The sequence below is a fragment of the Alligator sinensis genome, unplaced genomic scaffold (assembly GCF_000455745.1).
Source record: "Alligator sinensis unplaced genomic scaffold, ASM45574v1 scaffold1580_1, whole genome shotgun sequence".
In the NCBI taxonomy this organism is placed as follows: Eukaryota; Metazoa; Chordata; order Crocodylia; family Alligatoridae; genus Alligator; species Alligator sinensis.
Window position 1 is genome coordinate 293,778 of NW_005843156.1, and position 17,503 is coordinate 311,280.

At 40.7% G+C, this 17,503-nt stretch overlaps 1 protein-coding gene across 1 annotated transcript in view; it reads right to left on the reverse strand.

The window, feature by feature from the left end:
• LOC102381778 (lysine-specific demethylase 5B) overlaps nt 1–17,229 on the reverse strand; it is a gene marked incomplete at its 5' end in the record, with an annotated part of 27,409 nt that extends 10,180 nt beyond the window's left edge. The window contains 10 exons of the mRNA XM_006037673.1: nt 1,451–1,609; nt 1,903–2,082; nt 4,716–4,854; nt 6,186–6,541; nt 10,108–10,222; nt 12,021–12,171; nt 12,862–12,986; nt 14,314–14,495; nt 14,908–15,102; nt 17,110–17,229. Coding sequence (XP_006037735.1) covers nt 1,451–1,609; nt 1,903–2,082; nt 4,716–4,854; nt 6,186–6,541; nt 10,108–10,222; nt 12,021–12,171; nt 12,862–12,986; nt 14,314–14,495; nt 14,908–15,102; nt 17,110–17,229 — 1,722 coding nt within the window. The remainder of the gene's footprint in view (nt 1–1,450; nt 1,610–1,902; nt 2,083–4,715; nt 4,855–6,185; nt 6,542–10,107; nt 10,223–12,020; nt 12,172–12,861; nt 12,987–14,313; nt 14,496–14,907; nt 15,103–17,109) is intronic.
• Nucleotides 17,230–17,503: the final 274 nt, after the last annotated feature.

The following is a 17,503-nucleotide window of genomic DNA, read 5'->3' on the forward strand; positions in this document are numbered from 1 at the left end:
CTACATTTCTTTGTCAGTGCCTGAGCTGAGGAACAAAATGTGAACGAGTTTTTTGGCTGCTACATCAGTCTCCAAAACCATGCTTACTCTTTTTGTCTTTTTGTTCCATCATACCCTTACTGTGATCTGGCTTAGAAAATACCAGATTCTTCTCTGCCTAGAGTAGCAACGCTTAATGGGCTAGATTCAGCCCACACAGTCATGTTATCTGGCCTGCAGATCTCCAACACAAAGTCTGGAAATCTGGCAGTGCAGGAATGGTGCCTGTGTTAATTGCTGCTCCCCCGCTGCCAAATTTCCGGACCTACGGCGAGGCCCATATGGCTGGATCCAACACAAGAGACTGGACTGACCGCCCCCATGCTGACCTCATGCAGGATCTGGCTTATCTGGCTTGCAGGATCAAAAGGTTAGGCACCACTGGCCTAGATTGTATGGCTGCTTCTCAGAAAAGCTCCGAGCTTGTGGCTTTGTTTAATAAGGCAATGTGTTTTGGATGCAATTTCTCATTTACTCTACTAGTATTCAAGGATGCATGAGAAATGGAGACCTCATGTGCTCTTTGGGTACCAGCTGTTTAAAATAGGGAGTCCAAGTTGTGAAGGCTGAAGAGAGTGACCCCCTCCCCTACTTTCTGTGTTAAAAAAAGTCTTGAACTAGGTTCCTTTAACTGCACTGAAATTCCTAAATTTTCACCCCACAAACTAACTCCCCTTCAGCAGTTAAGACAAAGCTCCTCAAAGCTACCTGCAACTCTGGAGAACTTCTCCAAATATGTGAACAGACCCAAGTGAGAATCCCTCCTGCTTAAATTTTCCACAGTAAAGCAAGGTGTCAAAGCTCTACTATCTCAGTTTAATTTAGAGCTCCATGCTCTGGAAGAGGGGGAGCCAGTTGGCTGGGGGAAGGCAGTGTAGAGATCTCTTTCATAAGTTTCTGAAGGGTACCTCAAAAACATAGCTCCATTTGGACTTAGTGAAGAGTGCGGAACTGCTCTGCTAGTGAGTTCGTGCTCAGCTAGGGATAAAAGGGAGGGTGGACAGATGAAGTTCTATAAAGAAAAACTGTACTAATGGGTGGGAGTCCGGTGGTTGCCAAGCTGAAGATAGAGAGAAAAGAACTAGAAGCTGAAATAAGATTGTTATTGCACAACAAATGAAAAGAATGAAACAAATTGGTCAGAAACACAGAAGGCAGCTTGTCTTTGGAGACAGAACTTTTGAGGCTCCAAAGAAAGGGGCAAGACTTAGTTCTGAAGCTGATAGTAACAGCACAGGATCCCTCAGAAATCTATAACTCATTCACTGTGGGCAGCAGAAAGAGGGGTTGATAATTGCAGGTTGTGAGAGACACACAAAGTCATATATAAAAAAAAGTATACATCAAATCAGGGAAGAAATCTTAAATTGAGCTTATATTGACATGCCTATTGGTAAGTTTTGTTACGTACCGCAGAGGCAGTATCCCTACTCTCAGATAAAGCTCTTTCTAGGTCACTCAGACTCTCCAGTTTGGTGCCTTTCTTCTTTCCACTTGGTACTGGCTCCTTTAATTTCTTCTGTTTTTTTTTAAGCCCAGATATTCCAATATCACATCTGGGACATAACACCTAATAGATAAAAAAAAAAAGCACAACTATCTTCAACATTAATCCTGGCTTGACATAGCTATACACATAGATACTATTTAGAACAGACATACACATAAAGCTTCACCCAACAAGCTGTTAAGCTGGAACATAAGAAGGAGCTAGAGAACTGCATTAAATGGAACATTATGCAACCACCTTCAACTTCGATATGATGCGATGGCCCCACTTTTCTATGGGATTAACACCCACTGCTACAATGTGCTTCTGCCTGGACGTCAACTCTGAGGACGTGTGTGATTTAGATGTCTTACCTCTAAAAGACAATAAGGGGAGTTCTCCGTCAGAAATGTATTGCTGGCGCATTCCTTCCAAGCTTGAACCTCTGCCACTAAGGACTCCAGCCTTGGCAAGTAGTCCAGATGTACTGGGATAGAGCGACCTCTTGTCAAAAGCTCCACAAGCGTGTCAAGTACTGGCACACGCCCTCCACCCTAACAATATAAGACGGTAAGAATTATTTGTTGCAAGTAGAACAAAAAACATAAAGCTCTTTGAGCTAAGCTGGAAAAAGGTTTTGTAAAACAGAATCTATCATTAAGGTACTTCTTTTATCTGGTAAAGCATTAGAAGTTAGTTGTTAATTATTTTTTCCAATTTTTGATACAAGTTATTGGACAACTAGATCTTTTAAAATGCCCCTAACATTAAGTACACCAACTGCTCACAAAACGGGAGGAATTGGTTGAGAATGTGAAGGTGGACAGTAACTTGGATAACACTAACCATGAAATGATAGAGCTCAAGATCCTGAGAGGAGGAAGGAAGGAAAGCAGAAGAATAAGGACACTGAACTTCAGAAAAGCAGACTAATGAAATCAGAGAACTGGTGGCCATGATCTCCTGGGAAGCAAGTCTGAACAGAAAAGGAGTCCAGGAGAGCTGGCTGAACTTTAAATTAGGCCCTTTTAAAGGGCACAGGAGCAAGCTGTTCCAATGCAACAGAAGAATGGGAAGTGCAACAAGAGACCAGCCTGGCTAGACAGCAATTTCTTCAAAGAAAAGTAGTTCAACTGACAAAAATATCTTTTATATCTAGCCACACTGTTTTATATTCTCTTCAAGTGTCCAGTAAGAAAATGAGAGTTTGACTGTTTCAGAGCATCTATAAATCCTTTGGAGGCAGTTAACAGAAATCCTAACAGATGTATAGCTTCAAGGGAAAATGTCAGGTACAGCAAAATGTTAAAGAACATAAAAAAAATAGGCAATACTGTAGAAATCCATTTTGTTTAAGTTTTTATTTCCCCTGATATTTCATCTGACACGAACGGCTGCTCGTAATTATTACAAGGTATTTGATGTATTTAATGGTAGAAAACATTAGAACTTTGCACCTGTCACCTGGACACTATGCATACTTATTAAATACAATTAACATGACCGGGTCATAAAACCTTTCAAGCTACAATATAATACACTGTAATAGCTAGTCACCAGTCTCTGAAAATACCATTCCCTAAAGACAGAATAGCAGCTGTATTACAACTGAAATAAAAAGACAGTCTTAGCAATAAGGCTTTTACCAGCAAAGCACATGCAGCTTGGAACATGGAGGGCCAGACCATAATTCCCCTTTAAGATGTTTAAATCTTTTCTGTGGCTAGCCCCAAAACAAAGGTGGCTCACCTCAGAGATACAATCCTAATTTACCCAAAAAGGTATCTTTCTTCTATCTTACCCATCTCCTAAGGGAAAACCAGTCACAGAGAGAGGAGAAAGGCAGCCTTTATCTATGTTTTAGCCGAATTGTCTAATAGTTTCATAGTTGGTAGGGTCGGAAGGGATCTGAGCAGATTATCAAGTCTGACCCCCTGCCATAGCAGGAAAGAGTACTGGGGTCAGACGACCCCGGCAAGGTGTTCACCCAGCCTCCTCTTAAAGACCCCCAGGGTAGGAGCCAGCACCACTTCTCTTGGAAGTTGGTTCCAGCTCCCAGCCACCCTGACAGTGAAGTAGCGCCTCCTGATGTCTGGTCTGAACCTACCTTCTGCCAGCTTGTGACCGTTATTTCTAGTCACTCCTGGGAGTGCTTGGGGGAACAGGGACTCCCCCAATGCCTGCTGGTCCCCTCTGACTAGTTTGTAAACTAGTCTGTAAAATCGTTATGGCACTTCCCAGGAAATGGGAGCTCATATCTGGGCCCTCCTCAACCAGAGGCAGTTCAAACCCATATCTCCAAACCATGGTTCCTTCCCTCCAGGGAAGTGGCCTCCTCACTAGGCCGTAGTCACAGTACCTCTTTTGGTTTCCTCTCCTTCTGGTCCCATAATTCTTGATTGTGCAGAAAGCAGATGCTTAGGCAGATGCTCACACCCTGCTTAAGCTAATTTTTGTGATTAGGGCACTTTTCTTAGAAGTAGGAAATGTGGGTTCAGGTTGATGAGAGTCTAGAACCTGGGTCTCCCACTTCTTGGTTATATACCCAAGCTCCTAGACTATGGGGCTTAAAGATGGGAGTGCCCTACTTCATCCATGTGGACATTTCCCATTGAGCACCCTTTAGAAATAGTATTCCTGATTTCATACAAAGAAGGTCCACATGACCCAATGTCTTTTTCAACCCTTTGATTCTGAGAATGGGCTGGAGCCCAATATGATGTAAACATGTAAAGGTTTGCAACTGAAAGACTAGGAGAAAGCTAACGTTCAATGATCTTTAAGGGGAGTCTAATAATTTTATGCTTTTCTTGTTGCTGGGTAATGGTACAAAAACATAATAATTGCACTATATTTTAACACTGATAACTGGCAATTGGAGACCTTCATCTTGAGTAGAGGTTTGCACAATGGTAAATGTGTTGCATTTTTTTATGCATCAGTACCTCCCTTAGTGAGTTAACTCCAGACCAAGGTAATATAAATAAGGTCCACTACTGTCTGAGATGGAGCAATCACTATTGTTTAATTGCACAACTATTTTAAGGCAACAGCCATTACAAATCCAAGATATTTAATTTGGCATGAAAATAAGGCAGGTACATTTAATGTGAAAAAAATTATATAGTAATATACTGATATTGAGGGATATTCCCAAATGAACAGCAGACAGATTCATTTCACCTACCTGCAAGGCTTCCACTTCTTGTAGCCAATCTTTGGCCTTTTGTGCAACATCCTTCAGCACAATTCCATTTGGGAGATAAGCGGGAATCTCCTCTATCTCCTTTACTGCAGCTACAAGACTGCTTAGTGTCTGTCGTGGTCTATGTAAATGAAAAAACACACATCCTACTCAGAATGTGACAATGTAGTTTAGCTTTAGTTCTGATAGTCAAAGCATGGTGGGGGGGGGGGGGGGGGGGGGGAAATCGAAGTACCAAACTGTCAGGGAGCCAAATGCTTACTCTGCCTGTCCCCTTGGGATGGGGATGGCAGGAGGGAGGAAGAGCACTGTGGAGAATAGAGATATGGCCAGATTTTTGTTCCAGCACAACAAAATAGTTGCTTTTTGAATCAGCTATTTTGGGGGAAGATCAGCCATTTCTTCTCTGGACAAGTCTATATATCCTGCAAACACATGTAATGTCTAGAGGGGACCTAGGAGATCTAGTTCACCAAATATGCTGGCATACAAGAGAAAAAAAAAGTAATAGCCCACTACAACTCCAATAAGAAAATACTCACTGAAAACAAATGCACTCAGAAGATTATTGTTTAGCTGCTCTTACTGATTTTGCTTTTTAATCCCCCATATTTTTGCAGTGAAAATCATAGCCTTCATTATGACTTCTTAAGCATCCAGCAGTAAGTTTTTAATAGCTGAACATTTTTCCTTTTTTGAATGGCCATACTGACCTGAGCAAATCACCTCTGCATCTTCAGGCCTTGTCTACACAGGAAAGTTTCACCACTTCTACTAATACAACTATAGTTATACCAGTATATCTACCAATCTGGATGTACTTACTCTCTTATGAGTGGCTAGGCCATCCCAAGTGATAAAGTTAAACCATGAAAGGCACTCTTACATTGTAGTATAAGTGTTAACATGAGAGAGTGATCCTGGTACAAATAATGCACTGGTTTAAATTCATACCTTGCTTACGCTGGTCTAAATTATTGATGTAATTATCCTACTGAAACAGATATGAAGTTTCAACTTACTCTTCCTCATGCTCCATGTAAACCAAACATATGTGCATGAAATATCTGTCCATCTTATAACCTACTATGGGGATGCTCAACCTGTGACACAGGAAGCCTCTGTGTGGGGCACACAGCGGATGGGGGAAAGAGACAGGCAGAACAGGGGCAGACTGGGCAGGGAGCAGAAGCAGAGAAGCAAACTGGGCAGGACAAAAGGATTGGAGTGACACTTGGGGAAGGTTTAGGGTTGATTTGTGGCCCACATGCCCCCACTAATCTAATGCATGCAATTCTATGCATTATCTGACTCAAGCTAAACAATAACACTTTTATGCTATTCATACATTCAGAAATGAGTATGGCTACATAAACAAAGTCAAGACTGGGATTAGCTTGTTTTTTCTGTTACAGTATGCAGGACACAACACTAAGAAGATTTAGCTTCTACCTGGCCTTTATCAAATTTCTGGCTTTGTCATCCCAGTGTTCAGATATAGTAAGGAGTTCTTGCAGCTTAGCCATTGCTTTCTCAACTGCTGGATAAGGAGCCAATCCAACACCCGAGTCTATGAGTCGTCTCATATCGTCAAGAGTAAGGGAGCTTTGGTCCGCGCAAGCCTGCTGTACGTCTTCTAGCCAGCGTGCCTGCTCCAGGCGTATCCGCAGTTCAGGTAGTTGCGGAAGATCAACATCAAACTCAAAACTGACATCTAAGAGCTTCTGTAGTTCTGCTGCACTGGGTATTTCTTCAGAAAGCAGTTTCTGGCTATGCTGTTGGAAAGCTTCCACACGATCAAGAAGATCCTGAAATACACAACAGCAGCAATTAATAGAGAAAGCTAAAAGCTCTTCTAAGAACAGAATAACCTTGGTTGTTCCTTTAGTTAAGAAAACAAACAACAACACTAAACATACCACTCCACCTATTGGGCTTGAAGATGAATCTGATTCCACCTTGTTTAGGTCCCTAAAAACTTGCCGCACAAGGTGGGTGGGCCTTATCCACTTATGATCGAAGGGGTAGGATGGAAGTGCATTAATAAACTACGTGTAGAACAGGATTAGACTTAAACACATTAAAGGAAGAAGAGGATGTACCCTTGGACTCCACAAGACAAGCTTGCTTATTAAAGATGCATCTTTCCAACTCCTTGAGATTTAAAATAATTTAAATTGCACAGTATTGAGAATGAATGCAATATCAGGCCTCCCATTTGCAAAAATATTGAAGTTTAAGTGTTTTCATTTAAAGAGTAATAGAATTTGAGATCAAACGGCGACTACAAAATCTTCTATGGCTCTTTCATCACAGGCCATTAAATTTCACCCAATTACTACCCCCTCCCAACTGTAATGTGAATCCAATAACTTGTGCTGAGCAAAGAATCTTGTCTGTCTCTCTTCGGGAAAGGCATTCGATCTCGATGTAAGAAGAGAGAGAGGGAATTCAACACTTCTTCCCATGACAGCTTTTCCAAACGATAAAAAAAGTCTTATTTCCAGTTTCCACTTGGCAGGATTCATCTTCCAGCCATTGGTTCTCACTAACATGTTGTTAGTACTCTTTTCTCCAAAATGAAAGTATTTATACAATATAATCATATAATCTCTCTGCATTCTTTTGGATTGAGCTCTTTAATTCTCTTGCTGTAAGGCGGGGGTTGGCATACCCTAGCCTGAAGGCTTCCTGCCCTTAATCACAGCTGATAAGACAGTTAACACCAAATCTAAACAAGGGGAGAGGGCTGACCTACAGAGATTTAAAGATCTATGTAGCCACAAACAAGAACTTCAGCAAAGAGGAGTAGGGTATCTGCATAGGAGTTTACAGAGGGTTTGTCTTTTAAAGGAGTGGGGGGACAACCTTTTTTTGACAGGTGTGCCACTAATGACCCCAAACCCTTCCTAACACCCCGATTCCCTTCCCTTGCCTGATCTACTGTTCTGTTTTCTGCTCCTCACCCTGTGCTCCCTGAATAATCTGCTCATTGGCTTTTTGCTTCCTGCCCTATCTGCCACTATGCTGCCGGCCCCCTACCCATGCCGGCCCCCTACCCATGCCGGCCCCCTACCCAATCTGCCATGTGCCACACACAGAGACTGCCATGTCACCTGCGCCACAGGCTGGCCACTCCCCCTTTTTATTTTTTAAAAGAAAAAAGCAGGAACAGGGAAGGAGAAGGCAATAACGACTGCAGCATTGGACATGACCAGAAGAGGAAGAGGAAACAATGAAGATGTCTGGATAAAGAAGCTACAGAGTATACACTACCTTTAAGTGCATACCTGAGAGAAGCTAATTATGCAAGTGTTGCCTTGTAAACATGAGAAAGAAAAGTAAAAAAACTAAAGATGTGGCTAGACACTATATAACATTTCCAATGCATGCACCTAATAGGACACTTACATTAATGCTAATTCTTACATACGGAAGTGACTTAGTACATATGTAGCTCTCTATCAGGTGTCTCCATTCCCTACCAGCCTTCTCTTGTCCTTCCATCCCACTGGTACAAACACAGGCCAAAGTTCCTATAATCAATTCTGCCTATCAGTTTTTTTGCAGCATGGAATATACCCATATTTTAAACAGCCAAATCAAAGCACCTGGATGATCAGGAAGGGAACAGAAAGTCACCCTCATTTCCTTGTACAATAATACTAGTACTTCCTTGACCCTATTACACACCCTAGCCTAAAACACTGTAAGACTGAGTTAGACTTTTTTACAGCTGCATAGAACTGGCAGCTCACTATCATTTTATGTAGATTAATCAATAAGCCAAAATCCCCATCTTCCAAAAAAGGGAAAAAATGTTGTGGGGAAGGGATTCAGTTCTAAGTGGAGGAACAACCATCTCAAAAAGGATACCAAGACTAAGCAAAGAATCAACAAGGACTAGAAAACTGTGTCCTGATAAAGAAAGCTATAGTCAAAAAGTGCAAGGTTAAAAAAAAGTTGCAAAAGTTAAGCTGAGGGGATGATAAAACAAATTACAGGGAGTCAGAAGAGACTTTACCCTGCATCAGCTGCTCCAAAGGGGTTTGTGTATGCACGCTTCTTACACCAGAGTAAATGGAAGCTAATAATGGATGCGTCAGAATGGATACTGGGGCATGCTGGAGGGGGAGATTCCTGTTTAACTGTCCCTAGGAGATAAGCCTTTAGTTTTGATTGGAGATTCCTGTGTAGCTGTCCCTAGGAGATAAGCCTTTAGTTTTGATTTTAGCATGTGCTTTAAAGAAGGTCTGTATACCAACCAGCACCTTATAGTGGGCTTAAGTAAATGTCTGTTGTTGAAGGGAATTGCTGTATTACCGGATGGATAAATCTTGAATCCTGGAGATATGATTTTGATTTTGCATGCACATACAGTACACAGTTATAATCCTTGTAAAGGAGATGGAAGGAGCAAAAAAACCCATTGATGTCTTAATCCAAAAGGGGAACAAAACATTTAAATAACTGTTTAGATAACTATTAAGTAGTAAAAAAACCCTAAAACAACCCAATTATTATATTTATTTTTGAAGAAATGTGGACAAAGTGGATCTAGTCTCAAAGCCGTAAGTGGTAAGAAGGTTCTCAGAAGTTAGTTAAGGTACCCATTTTCCTAATAACTTTATCAACAATAGTTATGAGAGCCCCAGGTCATAGATAAAACTCCAGACACTGGTATTCCAAAAACAAATCCATTCTTGCACTGCATTTGATATACAATGCTAGAATGTATGTGGAGAAACCAAGAATTAAAAGTAAACCTGTCCTAAATCTACTTAAAAATGTTCTTTACTGACACTGCGTGGCACTAATATTTTAATGAGAAAAATCACTCAGTTCTAAGCAAGACACCTTAAAAAAAAATCTATTACAATTACCTGGCTATTTTTATCAACCATATTTGTAATCATTTCTAAGAATCCAGGTTTGGTAGAGAATACCCATTTTCCACAAACCTGTATCGACTGACAGTAATTATATTCCTATTGTTTAATTATTTAACTACATTTCATGCCAGTTTTTTTTATTATTGTGCCCAGGATTGATGTCAGATTAATTGAGCTATATTCATCCAGGTCAACCCACTTTCCCCTCTGGATTACAATACAACATTGGCATTTTTTTGTTTCTCTAATTTCTCAGGTATTCCAAGATCTACTAAAAATATAGACATGAGTATGTCAGAATCTGCTCAGGCAACTCCTTTTAAGGACTTCTGGATGCAAATTATGCAGGCCTGCTCATTTATATAAGTCTCTCTCTATTACGGGATTTTAACATCTATTTGGTTACTAATCAAGTGGACAATTGTTCACAATCCTCATATAATACAAGTTCTTCCTTTCTCTCCTAGTGTTCTCAGAGTTACCTTCAGTAATGGTGTCTGACTGAGGACACAGGGTAGAGCATATAGCTGTCTTACAAACAGCCGGAGTTCATTCACAGTCAGCTGATTTTGGGACTTCCCTCCACCGGAACGATATCTGAAATTACACAGGTGTTTTTTGATTTGTGAGATGGCAGAAAAACATATGCCAACATTTAACATTTTCTGAAAATATATTAAGATATTTAAAAAAAAATCTAAAGATACAGAGCATAGTATGTTTCAAAAGTCATAATATGCTCCGTGAGAGGCAAGTAAACTATAAATGAAGTAGAAGTCCTGTATATTACAATCCAAACTGGAAATTCTGCAACAGCATCAAATGCTTCAGTTTTCTCTGCATCATCTGTGACTTCACTTCCTTCTGCATTTCATAAGGGACCTACAGTGTCTTTGGTCTTTCGCTTACTCTTGACATATTTGTAGAATGAAGTCACGGAGGCAAATTTTTATTTATTTTTACCTCTAATGACCCGCACCAGTTGCATCTCAAGTTGTGCCTGGGATCAAGTTCCTCAAGAGTCTCACCTAGTGCCTATATGAGTTAAGAGGTCTTGGAGATTTTTCTCTCCCATGAAAACAATTCCTGAACAAAATTTCAGGAATATGGGCCTCCCCCCTAGGCAAAACAGGCACCTGATAGAGCTGGAATTAGCTCAGCATTGGAAGGGCAGGGCCTGAACCCCAAGTATGAAACAGGTCTGGGTAAAGCCATCTAAAGAAAAATGTGGCACCAGAAGGAACTCAAACAAGGGCAACCCAAGGAAGTGGAAAGAACACATGTGGCTGGTATATGTGGCAAAGTCATCATCTTGTGTTGTAGTTCTGCTTTTCAGGAAGGGAGAACTAAACCCAACTCCCAGATCTGGGAGGCTGTACCCAAGCAAAGAAAGTGCACTCTACCAATTGTGCTAGAGCAAAAAAAGGTCTCTGGTTGAAGTACAGGCTGCGAGAGACACCTGCCAGTGACAAGTGTATGTGGATAATTAGTCAAAAGAATATTTGATTTTGCTAGCAGTGAAAGCTCTACCTTAAGCTTTCTCAAATTACAGAAGAGATGATGAATAACTGAAGTTTTCAAGGGCCTGTAATATTAGACCTTTCTGCTCAGGCATTTTGTTCTTCCATGTAGCATATAAAGATGTACGCACCACTATCACAACTTCACTGCCTCATGGCACAAAATGGGTAAAGTGGACTCTTGCCTGTTTAAGGCAAGGATGTCCAACTTCTACATCTCAGGCAGCTCCCCACTATCTTGTTGCACCATGCATGGGGGTGGACCCCTAGATATCACTGCACTGCACATTTGGGCACCCCTCACCCTCAGCCACAGTCTCCACTGTGCTGCAAACTCCCCCAGAACTGCACTGCTCCCTGGGGTGGGTGCAGGATGCAAATATGTCAGAGGAGGTAGGAGAAGCCTGGAAACCCTGGCTGCTGCTGCAGCTGGACCGATGAGGGGGTGAGGGGGAGTGGTGACTGGATGGGAGCCTTCAGATTAATCCCACCAGCTGGACAGCCTTGGTTTAAGAAGGTGTCACAATGATTTTTGTCCATAAATATCATAATAGGTCTTTCCTCTTGGGAAAAGAGAAAAGGATCTGGGTGCTCAACAAAATCTCTCTGAGAAAAAACAAGTTATAATGTCATAGCAACATCTTACTCTGCGAAAATATATAAAAGTGGAACAAGAGCCTAGGTCAGGGTTTTGTAAGTCCATGAACTTTTAAGCATATGATAAGTAAAGTAGAACATCTTTGGAAGGGACAGAGAAGGCTGTAATGTTCAAACCCATGGAAGAAAGGGTTTCCGAAATCTACCCCTGAATTATTCAAAACCAGTATATGCTTGTGCACTCATGTACGCATACAAATGTACATACACACACTTACCTGGTTTGTCTTTTGCCATTAAGAAGTTGTTGTGCAACTGAGGCACATTTGTCAGCATCCTGGGTAACTAATCTAAGGTGTCGCAGCAGATCATTATCTGGAAACTTTTTAATTTCCGATTCTTCTATCAAAGCCTTAAAACTGATGAGGCCTTTTTGGAAGAGAATATTTTCTTTAATTAGAAAAACATCTAATTTGTTATTGTCCTAATTCATAAAACAGAATGTTACAGTGCAACAACAGCATTCCTATTTAAATATCAGTTATCTGATTTAGGGAAATGTATGTTTTTAATTTAATTCCACTTTTTCTTCACATGCATGGCCAGTTATGTGCAACTATCAAACCAAATCAATGCTGAATGACCCGACATTCCTATTCTCCAGGATACCCCAACTGCCCTGATATATTCCTCCCAGCTCTGTCTTTGTAAACACAACCAGCAGCTAGGGTGAGACGGATACATTTCTATCCATACAAGGAAGAAATGGCCATTAGAGTCCCAAGATTCAACAACACTACATTCCTGAATGTAAAGTTAGTGATTAGAAATTGGAGAGGGGGGTCAGGAAATGCTAGCACTAAGTAAATGAAACAAGAGTACAAAAGGAGCAGTTAACATATAAAATAGGACTGCTCTTCATCCTTAACCTTTATGCAGCATTCTCTAATTTCAGAGGCTATTAACAGTTTAAAACTTTAACAGTTACTTATTTATATCATTTTAGAGTTGCAATGTAAGTTTCCAAGACAAAATTGTTGTTTCAGAAATTAAGAGCTGAACAAAAAGCAGTAACATTTTTAGCCTTTGTAGCAACACAGAAAGTAGGAAAATACATACTTCTTTTATTATTCATTTTTGCCTCCAAAGCTTCATTTACATTAGAAGCCCATTCATTGTAGGATTCTGCACGCGATTTTAGTGCATTCATCATTGGGTAGAGATCATCAAGAGTGTACCGGTAGCTGGAAGTGTTACAGAATTCAAACTATTAAACAAGGCATGTTTAACAACCAAAATAAAGTTTGGTTTGCATTACTGCGTTACCTTAGTTACCAGTGATCATTATTTTATACTTCCCAAGCACATTAGGTACTTCACAGTATAAATACATAGCCATGGTCTCTGTTTTCCCATATGAAACTGAACTGTGAGCTCTTTAAAACAAAGGGGGAAAAACAATAGGGAGAGGCAGAACACAAAAAGGAAAAGCAGTTGGGAAAAACAGGATCACTCAGTTCCTTAGAAAAGCCTAGAATTATCACAACATGGCGAAACAAAGATTTTTGTTAATATAAATAAGTTAGCAAATCAACTTCTTGTAGATATCATAGAAGAAAGACACTTTGTAAAATGAGAAAAAGGTAGTATACCACCCAAGAAAAAGGTTCCATGCTCAGACACTATGGGCCCTAGCAGGTGTTATACTTATGGCGCAATTAACACACTAATGGCAACATAAGCAGTAACACTGCCACACATTCAGCCAATTAATGACAATAAAATGAGAAACCAGCTACAAGGACATCCTACATATAACATCTTTGTGGCTAGTTTACATCGAAACCTTAAACTGAAAGTGTGGCACCCTAGGCTGTCCCACACTTCCCAAAACACTCCATGCTGACAATCAGCTGAGAGTCAGCACTGAAAAGGGGACAACTCTGGCCAAGCTGCAAACCTCAGGCTGCAGAGTTTCCAAGTATTGATTGTCAGCATGGGGGCAGGGGCCAGAGCACCCTGAAGTCTCCAACCAGGGCTGCTCAGGGGTCTGCACGAGGGAAGAGTGGGGGAGGGGAAAGCAGAATGGCACAGCTCTTGGCTGCCCCATGCAGCAGGGTCAAAGGTGAACACTGGGTGTCCCACATGCAGGATGGCAGGTATGCAGATCTGCAATTACTACATGGGTGCTCTAGGCAAAAAAGGTTAAAGTAGGGCACCCTCCACCACACATGTGGGGCTGCTGATGCCCAGCTTTGAACTTGCTGGTGCACGTAGAGTCTGGGATTGTGATCTTGGGCTCCACCTGCACTGGTAGAAAGGGCACAATTGGAATCTCATCCCTTATCCCAAAACTTGCATGTCCTGCCATGCATATGTGGCATAGCAGGACGTGCGATTGTTGGGATCCCGATTCAGATCAGTAAGTTTGTTGCAGAATAAGCAGGCATATGGCATCAAGCCTGCCTAATCTGCTTTGCAAGTGATGCCAGAACATCATCAAGCCCTTAAGATTTAAGAAAAGCACATTCTAATCTCCAATATTTAATATTTGTGCCGGCTGAAACTTACCCCAGTTTATATTTATAAGTGGGACAGGAACAGAGATCTTCTACATGATACAGGCAAACCAGTAAACCAGGTTTACATGAACAGTAAACAGCAGACATGAAGCAAGTGGTTTTGCACTTTAAACACTGGCGCTCGTCATCAGGCAACATTTCAAAAGCCACTCTCTCAGTCTCAGTCACTCCCTACAACAGAACAACTGTAAGAATCTTCAGAGTATAATAAACTGAATACATTAACTTAGGCTGGGAGATCAGTAGCTAAGTAATGTCTACTCATAAAAGTCCAGAAATATCATCCTGGAAATGTGAAAATAGCCATGTTTTGGCTAATGGATTAATTAGTTAAGAAGCCATAAAACTTTCAAAGACAGACCCTAAAAACTTAGATAATGATTAGTTGCATTCATGCCCTCCGACCCCCCGCAACTCAAGTAGTTCCACTGAAATAAACAGAACTATTCAGGACAGTAAATCAGTAAGGGTAGCATAAAATATGAATCTTAAATTGGTTACAATAAACGCAGGCCACAAATGCATTTCCAACCACTGTTTTAATGCTTGTCCATAAATTGTAACTTCACTTCCTGAAGCTTACCAGTTTACGCACAGCCTCACGCAATGCCCTTTCGTCTTCGATCATAATAGACATGTCTTTTTGAACTGTAGATGCTACCACAACATCAAGATCATCTGCTTTGGAAGCCATTTTACATATCATCTCATCATGAGAAAACACACAATAGCGGTTTAATAGGCGATAGTGTTCCACACATTGCCGACCTAATGGCAGCTATATGGAAGGGGAACAAGGTTTGGAGACAGCAATAAATAAATAAATAAATAAATAAATAAATAAATAAATAAAATCTTATTCACAGAGTGTCTTTAGAAAGAAAATGATCTGAAAGCAGGCCATTTATGCTGTTCAACAAGTTCTATATCTAGCCATCCAAAAGAAAAAATATACATTATTTTAATCAAATATACAGAGATTAAAGAGAAAATGAAACCATGAGTAAGCTCTATAAAAACTTAGAATATTGACTTCACATTTGATCTTGGATGCCTGCTGTATTCAGAACCAAAATAAGAAAACTAAGTGCACCTCAAGCATACCACACCAACCCCCAAAGGAGTGAGTCTAGCTCCTTATGAACATAGCCTTGGAACGAGTGAATGGCTATTATTTTGGGCTGTCTACTGACTCAGACAAATATTACTGTTTTGGTTATACATAGGTTGTATTTACTAGTATTGGTTTTGTTGGGTTTTTTGTTGGTTTTCGGGGGGGGGGGGGGGGGGGGGGGGTGCAAAAAGAGGCAGGGGGGGAAGGCGCATTGCAAATGGAACACAAACTATTTTCTTTTAAAAGCTGATATTCTGATGTAATCATACAACTCAAGTACCAAAAGCTGGAAACCCAGGTATACAGCATCTGAGCCTTACTGCTTGTTCAGCTACTAATTTTTCAAATGGGTTCCATGCAAGTGAATAAACACTGGTCTATAGGATGATGAATCCGTGTTGAGAAAATCCAAACTGAGAATAATCCAAAATAGCTGTTATTTAAAGAGACAGATATGACAGCAAATCACTGGAGATGTTTTGATCGCTTGTGTCTGCGGAATCTGTTGCTAGAGGGGGGCGGGGGGGGTCCTCCTTCTGGAGGAATATATTGGGATTAAAAACTTTAAAAAAGCAAAATTCTTGCTATATATAGGGGTCTTCCTTTTTCTCGTATAGGATTAGATAACTAATACTTTTAAGGACATGAACAGAGATGTGCAGTTCAAGCGCTGCCCTTAGAACAGTTAAGTTCAATTTTCCGGAAGATGGCTGCATAAACCTCTTAATATTTCTGTAGTGATAACGCAGTTTTTCTGATGCTTTTTTGCAGAGGACTGTTTACCACTTCCCAACATACATTGCAAATCTCAGGCAGTTTAAGAACGACACTCCATGAAAAAGAATCCCAACAGTTTTTGTTTCTGTGAAAAGCATCCGATTTGGAGAATTCTCAAAGGCAAGAACAATGTTTTGTGTGTTCGAATAGTTTAAAAATACTGAAAAATAGTAGCTCTGAATACATGCAATTTAACCTAAAGTTCAGACCTGAAAAAGGACACACTGGGCATGTCTACACAAGATGCTAGCTGCGCAGTAGCGCATCACAGCACCAACAGTGTTAGTACGCCACTGCGCAGTAGCATCACTAAAAAGGTATTTGCCGATGCTACTGCCTTTTAGTACTTGATTATACCAATACTAAATAAATGTGCAGTAACCAGTAAGCAGTAGGGTCTTGTGTAGATGCACCCATTGTGTCCCAATGCTTTTCTAACTTTCTCCCATCTAAACAACTGGCCCAGTAAGAGGTGTCACCAAAAACTCCTCCTCTCTCATACAGTTTAACTGCCATTAAGTGGGAAAGATGAACTTGGAGGTGTTGGGACACAATCTTCATCCAAGACTACAGTAAGTAACAGTTACAATATATGATAAAAATGCCACAAATACCTCTTTAAAGCTGTTTGAGGTAGAAATGGATCTGTGGGCCAGATACTAAGTAATTCTGTTTTTGTAACGAAGGCAAAAGGTAGGGCAGGGTGGCGCCTTAAAGACTAACTTGTTCAGAAAGGCACAAGCTTTCATGGAAGACAGCCTACTTCAAGAAATCAGTTAGTATATCCCCTGAATTTAAGCAGCCTCTGGACTTCCCATATTCTAGTCATACACAGGGCCTTGTCCAGAACCTGGAGTAAAAACCTGGAACTTTGCATTATGTTCAGAAACATACCCAGTCAACTGTGCAGAAGTTAACAGCTTCAGCAAAATTGAAACCTTGGTTAAAGCCGCTGTGATAGGCTCTTGGAAATGTAATCACGAACTCCCCAGCACACTGATTGGTTCGGTAAACCTAATAAAAACAAAAAACAACAGTTAAGATCTACACAGAGCTGAGGGCTGAGATTTTCAGAGCTTCCTAGAAAAATGCAGACATCTGATTTCCATTAACTTTACGGTAACTGGGCACATTCAAATCCTTAGACAGCTCAAAAAAACTTAATCAGTACTAGCATTCCAGTGCACTATCCCCAGACAGCAGAGAAAATGCAGCTATATCTGTACTCGGAAGACTCCAGGGGAATTCCTTATGCCAGCACTCAATTGCGAAACAGTCAGAGCAAATG